Source organism: Argopecten irradians, chromosome 1 (assembly GCF_041381155.1).
Source record: "Argopecten irradians isolate NY chromosome 1, Ai_NY, whole genome shotgun sequence".
Taxonomy (NCBI): Eukaryota; Metazoa; Mollusca; class Bivalvia; order Pectinida; family Pectinidae; genus Argopecten; species Argopecten irradians.
This window is the reverse complement of record NC_091134.1, coordinates 11106966-11126754: the sequence shown is the minus strand read 5'-3', so window position 1 is coordinate 11126754 and position 19789 is coordinate 11106966. Positions and strand designations below refer to the sequence as shown.

Here is a 19789-nt window from a genome sequence, read left to right as displayed (position 1 = left end):
TCGTCCAATAGCAATTCTATCGCTCGGCTTTATTGTAAGAATTCCATTTATTATATTTCCTGTCGATGAGTGCTCCTCCAGAAGGATTTGACAGTATGAAGTTTATAGACTTTGTACATTATATCTGTAATAAAATTCTCCGCCGTTATTCTAACGTCTAAGCCTCCGCTTTCGGCAGATTCTTGTGTCTGTCGTCGACTAACAATAAAAAGTAAATTTCTGCTATTAGACTGTAGACCCTCTGGGGATAGCGACAAGGATTCCTCAATCCAGGTCTGCCGTGGAACTGTTTTAATTTCTCATTGGAGGGCTCTTCGACTCGTGACTTGTGATCCGACGATTTCCTTTATCTGAAATAGTTTTTTTTATTGAAATAAGACATTTTAGAATGGAAAGTAAACGAGGTTTATTCAAGGACACCAATGTACGAATGATTGTGGATTGTGACTTTTAATATTTCTAGAAAACATGACGTTTTCTACCTTTGTCTGTTTTCCCAAAAAGAAAAGCGTATTTGCGATTATTCAATACAAGTCTTGCATTTTGACATTTATTTTTTTTCATTTGAAGTCTCCTCATAGTCCATATAATATTGATTCGATAATACCGTGTCTGAATATTTGCTTTCTTGCTTTGTTTGTTCATCTGTCTATCTGTTGTTTTTTTCCCATCGAAAAAAGGAGAAAAGCACTTCCTTTCCAATATTTAATATCGGGGATTGCATTGCCACGTCACCACCAGATGACGTGTATCACCCAGCGAAATAATATTTACGTCTTTACTGAATATTTCAAAGACTGAAAGCCTTTGTAAATTGAAGACATATCGGTGACTTGTAAATTGAAGACATATCGGTGAATTAGCCTTCGTGAATTGAATACATTTTAGTGACATATACTATAAAGTGTATTTTTTAAATACAATAACGTCGCCATGTTTGTTCACTTCGACCAAACATTCCATAGCTGTTTTTACATTGTGTGTTTACGATCACCTCAAAACATGACTTAATTAAAATCACACCGAAGAAGATTAAACCAAATCTATTCCAATAACCTTGTGGGCTTTTAGGACGCTCCTGCAAATCGATATTTTATGAAATGTAGTATCTCTATTATTGATATCTATACCCTTAAATGTTGAGGAAACCATTAGCGTGTGGTGTTTATATATACAGGTATATTTTACAGGTATGCTTACAGGTGTGCTCTACCTGTCGCTGTCAGTTCACACTTAACGAGTTCTGACGTCGTCACGGTTACTGAACTTTTTACTCAATAAAACGATGATTTCATTTTGATTTTCGTAAGATAGCGTAACATTCACCTTCGCAATTAGTTCTCATCGACGATCTGAGGGACGAGGCCCTGTCAGGCGTGACAGTCGGGTACCCATAAATCGAGTTCTCCTTTAATTAAAAAACATGATTCTGGATTTTTAGTCAAGATTCCATCATTTCATAAGTAGATATATATATATGTTTACCTATCACAAAAGTCAGTCAGGCGAGACAACGTCAAATGTTGATGGCTTGTCTTGAGGTAAAATTTGTATAATGTGTTTTTATACAGTATATATGTAATTATATTTGTATGTAATCAGTCTTCGCTGGATATTATTGAAGCTGGTTCCCAAGAATATGAAACCATTAAATATAAAGACTGGAGATGACAGCTTTGATAAGATACCAACAGGCAGAACTGATAAAGCAGACGACACGCGTTCTGACTATTCCACGATAAAAGATCAGAGGAAAATGTTACATAGAAAAAATTCTACACTTTTTCACACCAGTCAGAAATATGTTATAGCAGAAACACACATATATATAAAATGTTAGATAACATCTTTCAAATAGTTTTAGGAAGGTGTATACCATAGAAATCTTCTTTTGCTTTTGAATTGGTTCTTAAAACTGAAAGCACATGTGTACAAACGTCTGTATCTAGGGCGTTCACATGAATTCTACAAATATCAAAACTTTCAGTTCATGTAAAATTGATTAAAATTCTGATTAAAAGATACATACAAGTTCTCTTCAATAGATATTGTATTTGTTGAAAGCTGTAAATATTGTAATTTTTGAAAAGAAAGTTAAAAAGTTAGTTGTATCACAACGTCTTAGATAGGAGGGACATATCTACCTAACTGTATGAAGATATGTTGTGGTAGTATTTAGTTATACCGACATAAGGAAGGACATCAGTAAAGTATGTTTTAAAAGATTTTTTTTAGTAAAGGAAAGTATACGATCTTGGTCGAACATATTGACACGAAGATAAAATACTGTTCTATAGCATAGCAAGACTGCTAGATTCTGTCCCAGTCATTTGTAATGACAGAGATATCAAAGGTCTTCTATAATTTGCATGGCGTTAGAATTGTTCCCGGTGTCCCTATTACATGATCGTAAAATACGCCTAAATTTAGGATCTTCCTAAATAACTAACGTCTCCCTTGACTGGCTCTTGACACCGCCCAACATTTAGCCTTCGGTTGAGCGCTAGCACACCAATGTATATAAAATGGTAGTTTCTGCTCCTGCTTAGTACTCGGCATAAAGGGAGTGGGACGACTGGTTTGCCCGTTGTCGGTATAATTGTGTGTGCTTGTTAGGTGTCTTCGGTGGGATGCGTCAGTGAGATAGCACTATAGAAATAACAGGAATTGCTTTATTACAAGACACATCACGAATATAACGCAGCCTCCCAAAGTAGCACTTAACACGCACATTACACCACTTACATGGAAGACCATACTTAAATATTAAATCAAACAAACAAACAAACAAACAAAGTAATAGATTAAGACAGACAAATTCTGTCCCAATCATTTGTAACGATAGAGATCCAGACTAAATGTCCATGAACTTTAAAAGGTATTGTAACGTTGATGAATGGAGGAAACCGTAAATAGAATGTCAGCAGAATTTAGATAGGAATGGACTTCGAGATTAATTACGAAACAGCGGCTTCGTGGATTCGAAACAGTGGACACAGCTTGAAAGAATGCCATTCTGTTTACATTTGTAACATTTGTTAATGGGCAACGATTGATTCGTTCACGTTTTTCTACAAATGCCTTGTCTAGTCAAACACCTGTGGGAGTTGTCTATGTTAACACTTGTAGGAGTTTAACAAGCAGTCATTTGTTGTTTTTTCTCTTTTTGTTCAATCTTTCGTCATTTAAGCACTGAACTGCATTCAGTTGGAAATCATGGTAGTATAAATGCCAACTGGACAGCGGCGATTTGATACAAATATAAAATGGCACAACAATTGTGAAGTCATAATGATAAGGACGTCAAAATAAGCAGTTCATGCAGTGGTGAATGCCAAATGCGTTTAGTAAGGTTACATAGTGGGGTTGCAGTGAAAATGTAAATGCATGAATACCAGATTACTTCAAAAGCATTGCTACAGTTGAGATTAGAAAAATCACATATGTTTAAAGGGCTTACGGCCGTCTACCACATTTGTGAATTTCATCACCCTAGAGTCTCAGATTTTCCCCTGAGAAGAGGGGGTCAAGTTTCTTATAGTTCATCTTTGGAAAATAGATTTTGAGTATTATTTGTTAATTTTTTATAGGAAATGAATCAAAGTTAGTTGGTATATACATGCCCAAATTGGTCCTGGGTGACCCCCAGGGGCCTGAGGGATTGAGCCAAAATAGGTCAAGATGACGAAAATTTCAAAAATCTTTTTCTGAATTCACAAATATGCCTTATAAAATTATATACTTACATGATCATTTCTGAGTAGCTTAGCCTGATAGTGCAGTGGGACAATACATAGTGTTTATATGTCTGTGTCTCATTTTGTATCAGACCTCAGGTGACCGTAAAGGTCCATGGGCCTCTTGTTCATGAAAAGCCGACATAGCTTACAGTAACAGTCTCGGAATCTCCGGTACAAAAATGTTTGATCACAAAGAATGTTACATCTATTGAAAAGTCAATGGCTTAAACCCGCTATTTACTGTAATACAGATTGAACTCCCCCCATAAAACTGTAAACATTTAACGATCAGATCCTGTCAGCTTAAACAATGGCCACGGCTCGTATTTCAGACGAAAGGGACGTTGTCAGGAAAGGGCTTTGTTCGAGGAAGTTCCTATTGTTAGGAAGGGTGCATTGTTAGGGGTTTAAGGTGGTCCAACGTCCCGGTTCGGCGGGATGGGGCTTCACAGCTCGCGCCTTTTGTTTGCACCTGTTTTAACGGGGGCATCTTCCTTCATCACACCTGTAGGTTACTGTAGACTGACAATCATTTTGTTGTGTTTAAACAAATAATGCTGATCCTCTTTCATCATACATGATGCAGATTAAAGATTCTGAAGCAAAACGCAGTCGCGTTTTAGTTCACAAATTCATAACTGTAATTAAGGATTGATTTGAATAGTTATTTTATATTATGTAGATTTTACACAAAAATCTAAGTGTACTCTGAATTTAAACAGCGAAGCGGTTTATGATAATAGTACACTCATAATTTTTGTGTTAAATCTCCTAAACATAAAAAAAATATATTCAAATTAATCCTTATAATTCAATTTACTAAATATAATCTCTTCAATATTCAAAATTCATTTTGGGACTCGTTTGTCTATGAAATCATTGCGCCGTCATCTCAGCCAATCAGAAGCGACGCCATTTTTTTCCTTTATGGGCTGATAAAGTTAAATGTTTAAGCCAATGGAAATCCTCGTAACAAGCAAAATTGAATTATTATCATTTGTTATTTGGTTTATAAATGTTATTTACAGTAGAGGTTGAACACGATAAATTTGATAATTAATACATCCTTTTTTTATAGTACTTTTCAATTCAACAACTACATTGTAGTACTCTTGTCAACACATGCAGAAATCAAAGTGTACATAAAAACACTGGCGATAGCCGCCTTAGACAATATAACAGAGATCGTTCCGATTTGTGTTTTTGATAACCGTATAAATGAATTGAAAGCTCCTTTACTCCCAAAGTAAACAATTTTGATAAGCAAGTTTTTGTTTACAAAAATAAAAGTTTTCCCAATACAATACATCCTTTTCAATTAATGCAATGTACTTGATTTTTCCCAGTGAGAGACATTCTGATCAACGGTTGTACATCTTTGAACTTTAAAAGTTTTCACCAATACATCATACACTCCTTTTCAATTAATGCAAATGTACTTGATTTTTCCCCGTGAGAGACAATTCTGATCAACGGTAAATGTATACATGTATCTTTGAACTTCAAACTCTTAAGATAACATCTCATTATCTTCACAATGTATTGTTGTAATTTCTTTAGAAATTCGATTGAGAGGGAAACATGTCCAATTGTGTATCACATAGCCCGTTAGTGTGTTTTGGATTTAACCTTATAGGCGATTCATTACCACGTCCTCGCTTACCTCGTATAATAAATCAACAGGCACAAATTATAGTGATTTTCCAATAAGTATCATTTTTCTTTTGAATTTAAATCCATAACCACTGAATCTGTCACTAAGCAACAATGACTCCATTATTCGGTCTAAAGTTTCCCAACATGCATCATATCCAATTTCCGGTCCAGCGATAATGGCGACTGTCCTTTTGAATTTCGAATCAATGATATGTGTCTACACTCTGTCACCCCTAACAATCGGTCGGTATCCATGACAATGATTGAAGAGCACGTGGTTTGATGAAGTATAGGTACCCGACCCTGTCCTCGGCTGAGTAAGAAGCCCCTCGCCCTACCTCGGTATCAGATTTAACACAAATGCTTAGTTACCCGTTATCCCATTATGAGGAGGGTCCGTTATTCAAGTCTTACGAGGCCCTCAGCGAGACTCCCCTTCGCTTTGTGTAAGTGGATAGCTTCTTTGTTGTCAATGTTAAAAAGTTTTCGGAAGACACTTGAATACTTGAAAAGGTTTTTTATCGGAGATATCGGTCGTGTTTTCACAACCCACTGATCGTTTTATTAGCTCACATGGCCCGTCGTCCGTCTTTTAACATTTCCTTTAAATCGCTACAATTCACAGAGTTCTGACGGATTTGGACCAAATTTGGTCAGCAACCTCCTTGGGGGAAGGGGAACGGAGTTGGCTCTGAACCCTTGAGACAGGAATTGGGCAACATGCCTTTACACGCCCTTACATATTAACAGTACATACAAATCAATATACAATATATACACATATACATAAATAAATAGAAAAATAAAATGTTTTACAGGATATTCCACGAATTCAACGAAATCTATTCAAAAAAATTCAGCGAAGTCACATTATGCTGACAACAAGCATACCAGTTGTCCGTAATCCCCGTATGTTGAGCGCTAAGTAAGAGCAGAAACTACCACTTTATAGAATTCTTCTTCAAAGGGACGAGCACTCAACGAAAGACCAAATGTGAGTCAGTTTCAAGGTGGACGCTTAGGAAGAAGAGGACAGAAAAGCACACAATCTAATTAAAATTAGAACTTTTATGTCGCTCTCCGTACCGTCCGCTTCTACGAGAGGACGGTACGGAGAGCGACATTGAAGTTCTAATTTTAATTAGATTGGAAAAGCACAGATCCAAAATTTAGTTTCCTCTTAAGATCATGCAACGGCAAGTGATAGTACAATCTTACATCCTAATTGCTTTTTTCATATGTTTAACCAAATAATGAATATAGCATTTACACATAATTGCATTTGCCGCAAATCAGTGTGCACCTTCAAAAATATGATTAAAAAGTTAAGAGCACTTGTCTTGGAATCTTTTGGAAGTACTCTGAACGAACAGTAGGATAACACGTATTGTTTATGACGTAAATGAAGCATAATAACAGGGACATTATGGAGACACTTGGTTTCCTGTTCTCAGTAGCGGCTTTCCGATATCTCCCGTTTCTCCGGATATTAATTGCTGCAACCTTTCCGAAGAATTAGAGCTGTTGGAATATCTGGCAGTTCTCAATTAGCGGGGAGCGGCGAATTTCTTCCGAAATATATCACATTTCTCTCTATCATATCTCGCATTACAGAAACATTACGACGGAGCGCAAGTCGTTAATCAAGTTCCTAATTAAATTTAATTCCGTTTCGCCATTGGTCGTGTTTCATCAGCAAAAAATGTCACGGAATTCAGGGGTTTTGGTTTCTTTATCATTTCCAACGTGGAGAAAATATCGCGACTTGTTGAAAGCAAATGTCAGCTTAACAAATATTGTGTTATTTCACTTTTTAACAAGTTAGAGGTATCTGTTTACTTTAGGGTAAAGGGACTTAATAGTTTGGTGTATGGTTTGTATTAGGTACATGGGGATTCAGTTTACACGTGTGTGCACTACATTTGCGAGTAACGGGTCGGTCTATGCTGTCGTGACTGTATCATGACATTTGTTGCATTAACATACCGCCTGGTTGGTGAGGAGAACCAGCAACCTTTGGCTAAGAGGCAATCACTTGATTCAACCTTCCAAAATCTAGAAACTTAATAATAGGGCTCATCAAGGAACCTGCATTAGGAATTAGCAAGTCATATTGTGATATGTATTTTGATCATATTCACACATATTCCATATTGGTTACCTCGTCTTTATAACTTCAAATGTATGATTGGTTATATTCGGTGATCTCCAAGTGTGTCACAAAGAAAAGATAGATGTGTACATGTTCTGATTACCCATCCCTGTTGTCATGGCAACATCATAAACATCGAAGTAAAATTACAAACCTTATTTTACAACAATAGGCGTTGTACTAATTGATAACTGTGATAATATAATGGCGAATTGCATGGAATTCTGGAAACACTGTTAAGTAGTAGTTGGGGACGTTTTAACAGAGTTTATTTGTGCTCCTCATTGATGACGGTATTGTCAGAGCCAGTAAAATCGATATGCTTACCATAATGGAAGTCATCGCCAAGCATTCGCACCTTTTATCAGGTACAGAGTAAATATCTGGTCTGTCGTTAGCTTGATATCATAGTCACTTGGGGACGTTTAATTAATACAGGTCTCTCTCACATCTGTCTCAGTCGAAATTATTCCATGTGTTTGTGCGATGTTTTGGTAATTGAACACGATATTTAATTTATAGCTTTCGTATCTTATATTTAAGTAATTTTTTGTTCCGATTCCTAGTTCGCGTGTAAAGCATGTTCGGCTTGTAGCATTGTCGTTGTCAGTGTAGCGACCATTAAAAACATAATCCTGTATCTATTACAGAAAGGTACCAATTAAGATCAGAAATGCATCTCTTTTCCTGTTGATAATCCTTCCTCCTATGAGAATTCATCAAACACAGCGTCAGAAACTCCGTATTCATTCCACATTTTCTAAACAGCTGTAAGCGTCAAGTGGTTCATAGAAACAGCATGGCTGTGTGTAAAAAGGAAGCGATATTGTAAATGTCATGGCACGCTATACAGTTGTTAATGTGATCGACTGATGTGTACAGCACGAAGGTCTTTTCACTGGATCTCTTAGGCGAAGCTTTTTCTCAAAGAAACCGGAAGTAGTCCTGAGACAGCACACCGGAAGTGTTTTCGATGGCGGCCATTAACTACTTAGGTAGCCCACGTCTTGGGTTGTAATGTGTCCGTATTGGACGGAGACTGAAAATATAAAGTATTTGATACAATTTGTCACTGCTGGCTTACTTTCAACATATAAATAGACATTATGGTCAGATTTGATAAAGGTATCAATTCTGTTTTTCTGGAAACGTATCCATTCTAAGTAAATAAATGTAACTCGGAAAAAAACATAATTAGTAATTGGTATCATCATTATACAATGTATATAAATATTTAAGACGATGCCCGACCAGTGACAGTGTAACCGATACCACTAAGTACTTCTAGGTATGACAATATCCGACCTGTGACAGTGTGACCTATATCATCCAAATATTTTTACGAATGACGATTTTCGACCAGTGACAGTGTACCCGACACTACCATGTACTTCTAGGTATGACAATATCCGACCTGTGACAATGTAAAAACAAAATGTGCGTCTTACTGAAATGGAATTTCTTGGGAATTAAACTCAACAGAGACTATTTCACAAAACACCACAAATCTATATACTGACTTAAGACAAGCAGACGTTATCATAGTTTCTAATGAACATTTCGGCCTTAGGCCATTGTGTGAAATGGACTCGTCTTTTCTGATATTCCTAATTTCCCTTTATTGGCATTTTGTATCATAGACACCATAAATGTATCATAAAATATGACTGCACCTGCCCCATTGAAGTCTATTCCCCAAGACACGAACTCATTCAGACTCCTTAACGTAATTAGCGTGCTATCGCCCTGTAGTTTAATTGGCTAATCCTCTGCCTTATATGGAGTCTGTTACCACATCACACGGTCCCAGAAGTAGTTACATTCACTAATCTGTCATATCATGATCAATTCCACATAATTTCGTCGTGTTGAAATGTTATCATGATCAGAAAGTAGCTGCTCTATAATTCATTCGGAATACCAGACTTAGAGAACAGCGGATCTAAGATCCGAAACAAAAGTTAAGAAATCACAAGAGCAATAAAAATCACTTCATTTACATTTTAAAGTAAATATGTATGCTCTAATTTGTATGAATTAATTTGTTCTTTTAGAGCCACAGTATGCACTGCGGGTATGGGGTCAGGTCGTGGTGACTTTTGCTGTTCTTTTCTGCGTTATTGGCTGCGTCTGCGTCATGATGAGCTGTCGTCTGCCACATCACAAAAGGAGACTCAACCTCGGATCGGCCGTCGCCCTGATGTCTTCGGGTAATTAGAAGATTTCTTTCTTTGACTTAAACATTTTCTTATGTATACTGCTAATCTATCTGACACAAAAGTCCAGATTTCCTTCGTATATTCTTTATTCTCTGCTAAGTTAAGCTTCCAAAAGTTTCCAAATTTATTGTTACTGATGTCCGTTCCTAATTTCGATGGCCAAATCAGTGAAAATTTTGCATTAAATTATGGTTGCCATTGTTGCCGATTTCTTAATGTTTTATTGATAGTCATGTCAACCATTTACTGGGAATAGAGACATATTTGTCACTATATGCTCAGGTACCCAAATAGCCCTCTATTCTTTTATTCCGTGTCGGCTTTGTTCAGACTCCTGTAAAACAGGTTTATCTACCGACAAGTAAAAAGGTTTTTGATTGCATTCCATAATAAAACGTCCAAACTAATTAGGACTGAATACGGGAAATGGGATAAAGGGATATTGGCAACATCTAGTCTGATTGAAGGGAAGCGGTAAAAGCCTTTCATCTACCGACGGTGTCGCGTAAGTATGCCGCGCGGACATTGCAGGCCTTTTTACGACATAAATAGTTGCCAACATGACGTCTCCGCGATAAAATATAGTCCAAAGAGCGCGCCAATGGTGTTCTAGCATGGTATTGTTGAAGCTAAGCTCACCGTTCATCACTATACAGCAAAACACTGTGCTTAAACTATAATTAGACAAAATCTGAAACTACAATTTTAATTTCCTGCTGAAACGACGATCGATATATATTTGTCACAGCATAATTGTCTCTGCCTAATAGCCACCTTACCGCCTGCGCGTGAGCTCGTGCAGTGAAACGAGCGGATCTTCTACGTCAAATGCGGGACAGTCCTCCAATATACTTTCAATTATCGACTTTCTTAAGAACGCGACACGCGCTTTCCGCCATTTTACGATTTTTTTTCCATTTGCCAAAATGTCTTCCGAAATGCCATATAACTATCAAGCGTTTTTAGATGGTGACATTCCACAAAAATATCGCCGATATAGAACATTTTGTTCTATTTATTATGTTTGGTTTTGGTTATTCGAAAGGTGCTCTATAAATAAGTCTTTACGTCATCAGACCCAAAGGATCATGATGATCTTTAGTCACCATGCATCATCCGTCCGCCGTCCGCCGTTCGTACTTTTTCGTCGAAAAGACTTTTTCTCAATAACCGAAAGGTCCAGGACACTGATATTTGGTGTCTAGCATTCTGGGACGAAGGGCTTCCAAGTTTGTTCAAATGATGACCTTGACTCACTTTTATGGTCACAGTCGATCGTCAAGTAAATTAGAAACTTACAATTTCTACTGAAGAGTGTTTTGTTTATATTGTCTTAATTGTTGGTCAAAGAAAACGTGACTAGATCCAAAAATGTTTTGCCACTACTATATACTTATATTGTATTGTGCCAATAGTCTAATGACCGTTAAGGCCAATTGGTCTCTTGTTTCCAGTGTAAAAGAATACGTTTCAAACTAATAAACCTGCAATGTTGCTATCTTTCTGGATATTTTTTTTTCTGTATTTTGTACTTCCATCTACAAAATCAGTTTGTGATAAATACATGTAGCACTAGTTAATTCGTATGTCGTTTGTACTGGTAGAGACGGGGACTGTTGCATTCTGTGTAATTTGTGACTTTTTTTTATCTTGTATTTGATCTAAATATTGGATCCATAGGTTTGATCTCAAATGATGCAATTTTATATTTGTTTGAATTTTGTGAAACCATGTGATAAATTAACAAATCGATACTGCCGGCATTAAATTGAGACTTGTTTGTGATTCCAAACAAATGCAAACCACAAAGAAAATCGAAGTCAGAGAAACCAAATTTGTCACAGAAATTATATTTAGAAAAATTCAGAGAAGATACTGCAGGTTCTCCCAAACGGAGGCAGCTTGCTAATTAACGTTTGAAAATTAAAACAGATGATGGCTCATAGTCTCGCTCCATATTGCACGGAATAACAAACGCGAGCCCATCAGCAAAATTCCCGGTGTTTAATGGGTTTAGGTTGCGAAGAACATTTTTTTCGAAAATCGATTTGAAGGCTTGCAACAGAAAAGCCGAGCTTGTTCTCAAGACGACACGCAACAGGGGATACAAGCATCGTTCTGGGCCTCGGAATCACACTAATCAGCAAAAAAAATCCCGGAAATTATAATCACGACAAATCAGGTCTGTGACAATCAATGACAATAAACAATCCCCGAAGTCCGGACTACGGATTCGTTTTGAATATTAGAAATCCGGGGTGTTTTAATTTGCGATAGCATTAATGATTAAAATGAAGGAGATTAAGAGTTTCCATGGCAACAGTGAAGTGACAATTTAGATCTCTCGGGTAAAAATGAATACCTGTCAAGATTTGCCGTGACTGTATCCTGATCTCCGCTAAATTTCGAATAGTGAAATATTCCCCTGCTTGGAAACGCTGTTAAAAGTGACATTTTAACCAGCAGATATGATAAACGGACCTGCTCGGACCAACTCATAAATCATGATAAAATCTCAACGAAAAAACGTATTCATGTTTTGTTTTGCCAAAATGGAAACGCAAAACCATGTCTTGTCCATTATGATATTATCGATGTATTTTTAAAACAGAGGAAATCTTTCGTCAATGCACGCGAGTGTCTGAGTGTTATTTTGAGCGTTTTCGTTACGATAACTGTGGATTGGTTTGTTGCTGGGTCTTTTGTAGTAAATATCAAATGTAAGTGAGAAAGCACTGTGTAAAACAGGGTTTAAAGTTCATTTGGGGCCTAATATGCTCTATCTTCTGAAATGTACATGTTTCAAGAAAGATTCAGTGTAGTGTATTCTTATACGAAAAGGTACAGGCCCCTTAAACTATTGAGTAAGAAAATGACTGTGCACACCATCATTATATGGAAGCTGTCGGCTTCTTGAAGAAACTACCCTATACTGAAGTTAGCAAAACGACTGTCGGGAAGCTCAAATGGCGAGATATAATTAATATAAAGGCATATAGAAATTTTTAATCTATAAGATAATCATCACATTTCAGTAACGATGAGTATTGATACATTTCAAAATTTCTAATAATCATGTTATCCGAGACACCCGTTTTTCAGGATTTCTGTAAATCCGAGTCCCTGATTAGTCACCGATACTGTTCCGTTTGTCATGTGAGCGCATCCTGGCATTCGATTAAAGTGAGAAATGGTGATGGTATTGAATTACAGAGTGCTCTTGTCGATTTTCTAATTTCGTTATAAATCTTGAAGAAAGATCAATTAGTCTTCACGACACAGAATTTGTTCATTTCCGTCGATATTCTCAATTTTCTATGAGTGATTAGAAACACAGAACAGCGTTAATGCAAATGTACTATACCTAGCACTGATGCTGATTTTTTAGTGCGAGTGTACTCGCTCTATTATTTTCCGTGTCGGGTGTAGAGTCTGTGTACATCCGCTATATGCGCAGATTCCAACTGCGTACGCGATACGGAAAGTCGGTGTCTCATACCGTTTAATAGATTTCGCCGTGATTTTAGTGAATTCAACCTTTCAAAAACGGCCGCGTTGTGCGATTGGCGTCAGTTACGACCTTGTTGGCAGAGTGAAGGCGTCAGTTACGGCCTTGTTGGCAGAGTGATGATTTGAGTGTCTTAACACTCTATCACTAGCTCTCTATCTAATATTTGCAAGTTCAAAAGTTTCGTCTAGTGAATGCCACATACTCGCTGTTGATCGGTGGTTCTTCTTCTACATCTTAAAAGGACGTTAGATAAAATGAATAGTTGATAGTTACATAATGAGAAATATTACGTTTACCGGTTTTAGCTAGTTCGAAACAAAATTTTTGTTGGAAAGAAAATAAGTTTTTGTCTGATATTTTCCAGGTTTCCTGATGCTCTCCGTGATTGGTCACTGGACCGCCGACCTCAGCACGTATGCCCGTCTCAGTACCAGCGAGTCGCGGAATATCTATAATTTCCCATGGTCCTTACTGGTAGGAGGCTTGGGTGGAATCCTTGCCCTGGGGGTCGGGGCCACCAAACTGCTGTTACTGTGTGGCGTGTTACACCCCGAGGATGACGGGGAGGGGGATAGTACCTACATACCTATGACTCAGCAGAATTCTGTCCCAGACCGAGGGGCGCCACCAGAAGATAGCGTCACCTACCCGCCACAAGACTCGTTCAATAAAAGTGGAGAATTTATTTCATCTGACAACTACAAGGCGGAGTATCCGTCCCTAGACATAGGCAAATCTCAACTCATCGCCAATTGTGATCAACAAAATAGTCAAAACGAGTGCAGTGTGAAATGCATGTTATAAACTAGGTTTCTCATGAATCTGTCTGCAATCTTGATATTCTGGACATGTGCGTGTGCAAATGGCCAGCGGAAGTGTTTAAAATCGCAACTCGTGTTATTTGACATATTCTCGCATCAATAAAGTTTAATAAATGACACGAGGAAGAGTTTGACATACGTACACGTTTTTGGGACATTTTAAAACGTGCAGAAATGATTGGTGCAAGCGTACAAACACCATTGGGGTAAACAGGCAGACGAGACCTGTGCATTGTCACCTATACTGGCCCGTGTATCAAAGTGACGTTGTAGTGTGTCACCTATACTGGCCCGTGTATCACAGGGTAGGCAAAGGTGTAAGAGAGTTCATACGCGCTCGACATGTATACGATGTCTCCATGCGCACATTGTCAATGAAGTCATCAACTTTGGCGCATAAATTTATTTCCATTATCATGACACGATGAAAATACTTCTCAAACAGCTGAAATTCTGCCATGTAGAAAGAATAATTTGGAAGTAAAAAATCTTGCAGGGTTTCATGAATCTGTGAAGAAGATAGCGACATCTAAATCCTTTAGAAAAGATTTTGGCTCATCAGCACTCGCCGAGCCTCGTGTTGCCCAGTCAAAATCTTTCACTTGGTATAAACGTGCCCGACCTTATAAGGTCTATAGATCTGAAATATTGCAGGAAGATAGATCCGTGTAAGAATATGTTTTCGGTGATAAACTTGCCTGGTATGTGTGCTGCTGACGCAGAATCTGACACTGGTATTCAACAGAATGGTTGTGAATATTTTTGTGTCCCGAATTTATTGCATTACTAGTACCATCAAAGAGTTCCATTCATTCTTATAAAGTTGTTGTTCTTGATTGTGTTAAGTCAGTCGAATTTGAATGGTATCTTTGAGAGAGCGAGATTCTATTTTTAATCTTTTTGTATGTGCTTGTTGACTATGAGAGTGTTCGTGAATTCGTGTGACGCTCACAAAATATCGCTATTGATTTGAATTATCATAAAATAAATGCATATGTATATATCTTAAATAGTGCTTTTCACGTATACATGAAGACGTTTTTGAGTCCGAGATCTGTTTGTTTTATAGTCTGTTATCAGTCACCGCCAGACCTGTGTTTGTTTGTAATGTTAAATAGTAACAGTGGTCACAGCGCTGTTGGAGTATTGGTGAACAGTCCCTCAACCAGAACTTAAATTTTGTTTCAAATGTATAAACTTCGAAAGGCAGATTCAGTTCAGACGAAAAACAGATTCGACTTGATGGACTTTCCTTTCCTAGAGTACATTGAACATTTGATGGATGAGATAAAGTGCATGTTTTTATAAATGATAAAGTGTGTACATGTCTAGATATTTGTTTGCTTAACAAAAAAATATCCAGACATTGATTCATTCCATAAATTATATCAAGAGGGTAAAAGAATAAGATAAGATGTCAATTAATGATGTTTAGAATTGAAATGTTCGGATTCATTGTGTTTTCTCTGAAGAATATTAAGGACTTTTGGTAGACATATTTGTTGCTACTATTTGTATATTCACTTACTGCTGTGACATCGTTAAGGAGTATTTAATGACAAAGTCAGAAGATAAAGATCACTTCCCTATCTTAATTAAAGCCTTTGTTTCTCATGAAAATGGCTGTAGATGGCGGATTGTTTTTTAATTACTGAATTAAACTTTAATTCTAAATAGATTGACAGCCGTCAATGATAAGGATGCCACTTCAAAATATTGTTCTGGTGTTGTTTTCAAATGGAATGTAGCTTTTCTTATTTTTGGCAGTGTTCATTGTTTAGATATTTTGATAACACATTACATTCTGTCCTAAGACATATAAGAGAAATGCATTTATTTGTAAATACGTTTTAGTCATATTTGTTTCATAAAGGGTGCTCAATATCATCTAGCCCATGACGAACTACAGCCGGTGTCATAAAGGCAATTTTCAAGCATCATTTTCACGATATATTTTGTTATTGAAATGGAGTCTCATATTCAATCACCAGAAATGATTTTTGTTTAAACCTTCTTCAATATTGTCTTTGAAGAAAATGTTTTCTGGTTAGATCCTTGTCATTTTCAAACCAATGTTTTCATGGTATTGTGAAAGCTGATGAGTGCTGTGTTTAATTGTATACCGATGTCAGTAAGGATTAGCCATGTTTTAATGTCTTTACAAAGTTATTTCATATATTTGTTGACTTTTTCCCATTCCAATACCATTGGTTTGTACCCCCTTTATATTTATATATATACATTGATGCTGGCTCACACCAACTTTCTTTCTGTATAAAATATCTTACAATTTACCTACCATTCCATAAATGTTGTATGTTGACATTGAAACCAAGTGCCATTTATCCGACAGCATACTCATATATATGTTTAGTTATGAAATATGTTACCCTTCTGTGACCATTTTTGTAATCTAAGATTTATTAGTGAAACACTTTTAAAGTATTCCTGCAACTCTCAGAATTTCTAGTTAATGTAAAGAAATACTTTTTTCACGGTTCAGGGAACATTTTACTTATTTCCCAACTTGGTATCAACACCCTAAAGTATAATCCCGCGTGAAATCTATGGTTTATTTGTATCAATTTTGAGATATGAGGTTTCCTCTTTAAATACAACTTAATTCTTCAAAAAAATTTCCCCCTCTCTCTCAAAACTTGGACAAAGACTTAATATTTTTGTATGCCATTCGAGTTACACGTAAAGGGGAGTAACTCCGATATAAACAAGCCATCTTCGGAAATCGTTGCAGAGCTTTCATTATTTAATTTCCATGTAATGGAAAACACATTTTACAAATAATTTTTCAAACCTCACAAGTTCATGTTCGTTTGCTTGTTTGTTTTGTTTATACAATGATGCCGTTGAGGCGACATCTTACAGATATCTTACTGGTCCCCAGTCTGTTTCGTTGTTGTATACATATCAATAATACCCTTCAGTTATCAAAAATAAAATCAATGCTCACTATAATTTACAGAAAATTGAATTCTTGAATTGTTTGTTGTCATTTTTGCTCGGAGAATTATCATTTGGTACCAAATTCACTAACACTAATAAACTATTTAAGATGCTCACCTCAGGAGAAACAACACTGGAAGGAATGAAAAAGGCAATCGTACTGAATACACACCTGTATATTCGTGCATTCCCGCTGTTTTGGACTATCAACATGACACGTATACGTTGAAGCGAAAGTGTTTTCTAGTGATTCAGATAATGACTTGCACAGTTTAGGTCCACCATATCAACTTGGGCCAGGCAGTCATTCTTAGGAAGATATTCATCATGTCGCTGTAAATTTTGCGGGTTTTTTTTTCACGTGTATCTGATTGTTCAACGTGAATTTCTCTGTATTTAAATCATAATTTACTCCGGTCCGGAGCACAGACATCCCCGACGGATTCTTAACAACCAAAGTTCATTAATGTCCATGTTTAAATTCCACGACGTCACTCAACTCGTTTTCCCCTCAATATGGACAACCTACGTCATTGAACAATCGCACAAATACAGAAAGTTAAAGATGTTCCACCGCCGACAGAGCATAAACGATACTCATCATTAGAACAATTATTGATGTTCAATCATGTTTATAAATATATGTCTAATTAACAAAAAATAGATAAAATAATGATGATTTTTTCTTTTGATGCATGCGCAATCGGTTGTTCATTCCATATAGGAGATAGTACCACGCATTTTTTTCGGGACGCAATTAACAATTTTTAATATCTTTATATTGAAAAAAAATCAGAAGCTAATTTTTCAACCCAGATAATAGTGTTAAGTAAGTAAGTAAGTAAGTAACTTGTGTAACTGAAGAAAACTACTAATTCGTTTGTTTCTATTTTTATTGCGAAAAATGTTATTTGTCACAGTGGAGCATCTTTAAGAATCTGTTTCTGCTATATCTATAATGTAGATATACATGTGTATCAGACACACATACACACAAAGTATCTGTGTCTGCTATACCTATAATGTATATATCAAACAAACACAAAGAACCTGTTTCTGCTATACCTATAATGTATATATATATATATATCAGACACACACACACACAAAGAATCTGTTTCTGCTATATCTATAATGTATATATATATATATCAGACAAACACACACACACAAAGAATGTGTTTCTGCTATACCTATAATGTATATATATATATATATATCAGACAAACACACACACACAAAGAACCTGTTTCTGCTATACCTATAATGTATATATATATATAATATATATCAGACACACACACACACAAAGAATCTGTTTCTGCTATATCTATAATGTATATATATATATATCAGACAAACACACACAAACAAAGAATCTGTTTCTGCTATATCTATAATGTATCAAAAACAGCATGTCATTAGGTACAAAATTAAGTGACATCAGGGATTGGCTTACATTGCTTTCACAAAAACTGTCTATTTGTTTACTAAACTTTACTGCTATCGCCCCATTTATTTGTCATAGATTTAAGTGGCTAAACAACAACTTCTGTGACGTTTACCGGGTCCGATCCAGTCACAATTAACTGATGATCTATAGTGTCTATATTATGTACTGTTCCTATCAAATTACTCAGTGCAAATATATACAAATAATACACAGCTGATCTAGCTGTGATTCTATCTATCCCTAAATATTATGATTTACAATATCAATCCTACTGATCACTCAGTGCCTCTGAGTGATCATGATAACTTAACTTCAAAATATACAAACAGCATAAATCATACAGATCAGAATAATTATTAAATGATTAGCAACAACTACTGAATTATCTATAAGCCTATGCGAGTAGTCTCCCCTACCTCGGGTGATTCGATAATCCCTACTCGTACATATATAACCAGACTACGATAAAATCAATGTTATATTATCTATTAAGAACCTTTCCCTAAGGCCTAACACTACCGAGCTACCGAGTACTCAAAATCACTGTGCACTCACAGTACTCACTGCTACTGAGCACTCACGTTTACCGAGCACTCTCAGAGTAATCACTCCAGCAATGATTCACACACAATCATTACATATTACCGAGTACTCACAGAGTAATCACTAGTACTCTCAATGATTCATGTAAACGTAATCATTCAACGAGCAATCCCAAGGCTCAGTTTACAACTTACTCTCCAGAGTATATAACGCGGAGGAGGAAAGCCTTATTCAGGCACGTCAATCTCCGATCTCAACTCTACCGTAAGTTATTATCAACTGACGTATATAGGCAAGCCTTGTTCAGGCACATCTATATTTACCTTGTATTTACTTAGGTGCTTTCACTTCAGCAGCTCGTCCAACACTAAGAAAAATCTCGTTGAAAACCGCGGCTTTATATACTGCCGGGCAACGACATTAGCGCCATCTATTTACAATAATCCTAGGCTCTAGAACGCTTAACTCACATATAGCTTAACATTACAAGCGTCTACTTGACGGCGAAACTAACAGACAAAATAGAGCAGACAGCGATTCCGGATAGCATGGTAATACAACCGTATTTCATCACACTACCCACGCCTCCGAGCAACACGTGTCCTCACGTGCCATTACAGATAACTATAAGATACAAAATAGATTCGACATCTCGGCTGTTCTCCGAGTACCAGGAGGTCTTTTCACCATCTTCGATATCTGTATCCAGAATAAACATTTTAATAACGCGAAG

General features: G+C 36.6%; 1 protein-coding gene across 4 annotated transcripts in view; it reads left to right on the top strand.

Moving 5' to 3' along the window:
• The window catches only part of LOC138317522 (uncharacterized), a 43176-nt gene extending 26088 nt beyond the window's left edge, over positions 1 to 17088 (top strand). For all 4 annotated transcript variants that reach the window (XM_069259264.1, XM_069259289.1, XM_069259271.1 and 1 more), the window contains exons 3-4: positions 9603 to 9758; positions 13643 to 17088. In XM_069259264.1, coding sequence (XP_069115365.1) covers positions 9603 to 9758; positions 13643 to 14082 — 596 coding nt within the window. In that variant the 3' untranslated portion in view covers positions 14083 to 17088. The remainder of the gene's footprint in view (positions 1 to 9602; positions 9759 to 13642) is intronic.
• The last annotated feature ends 2701 nt before the right edge of the window (positions 17089 to 19789 follow it).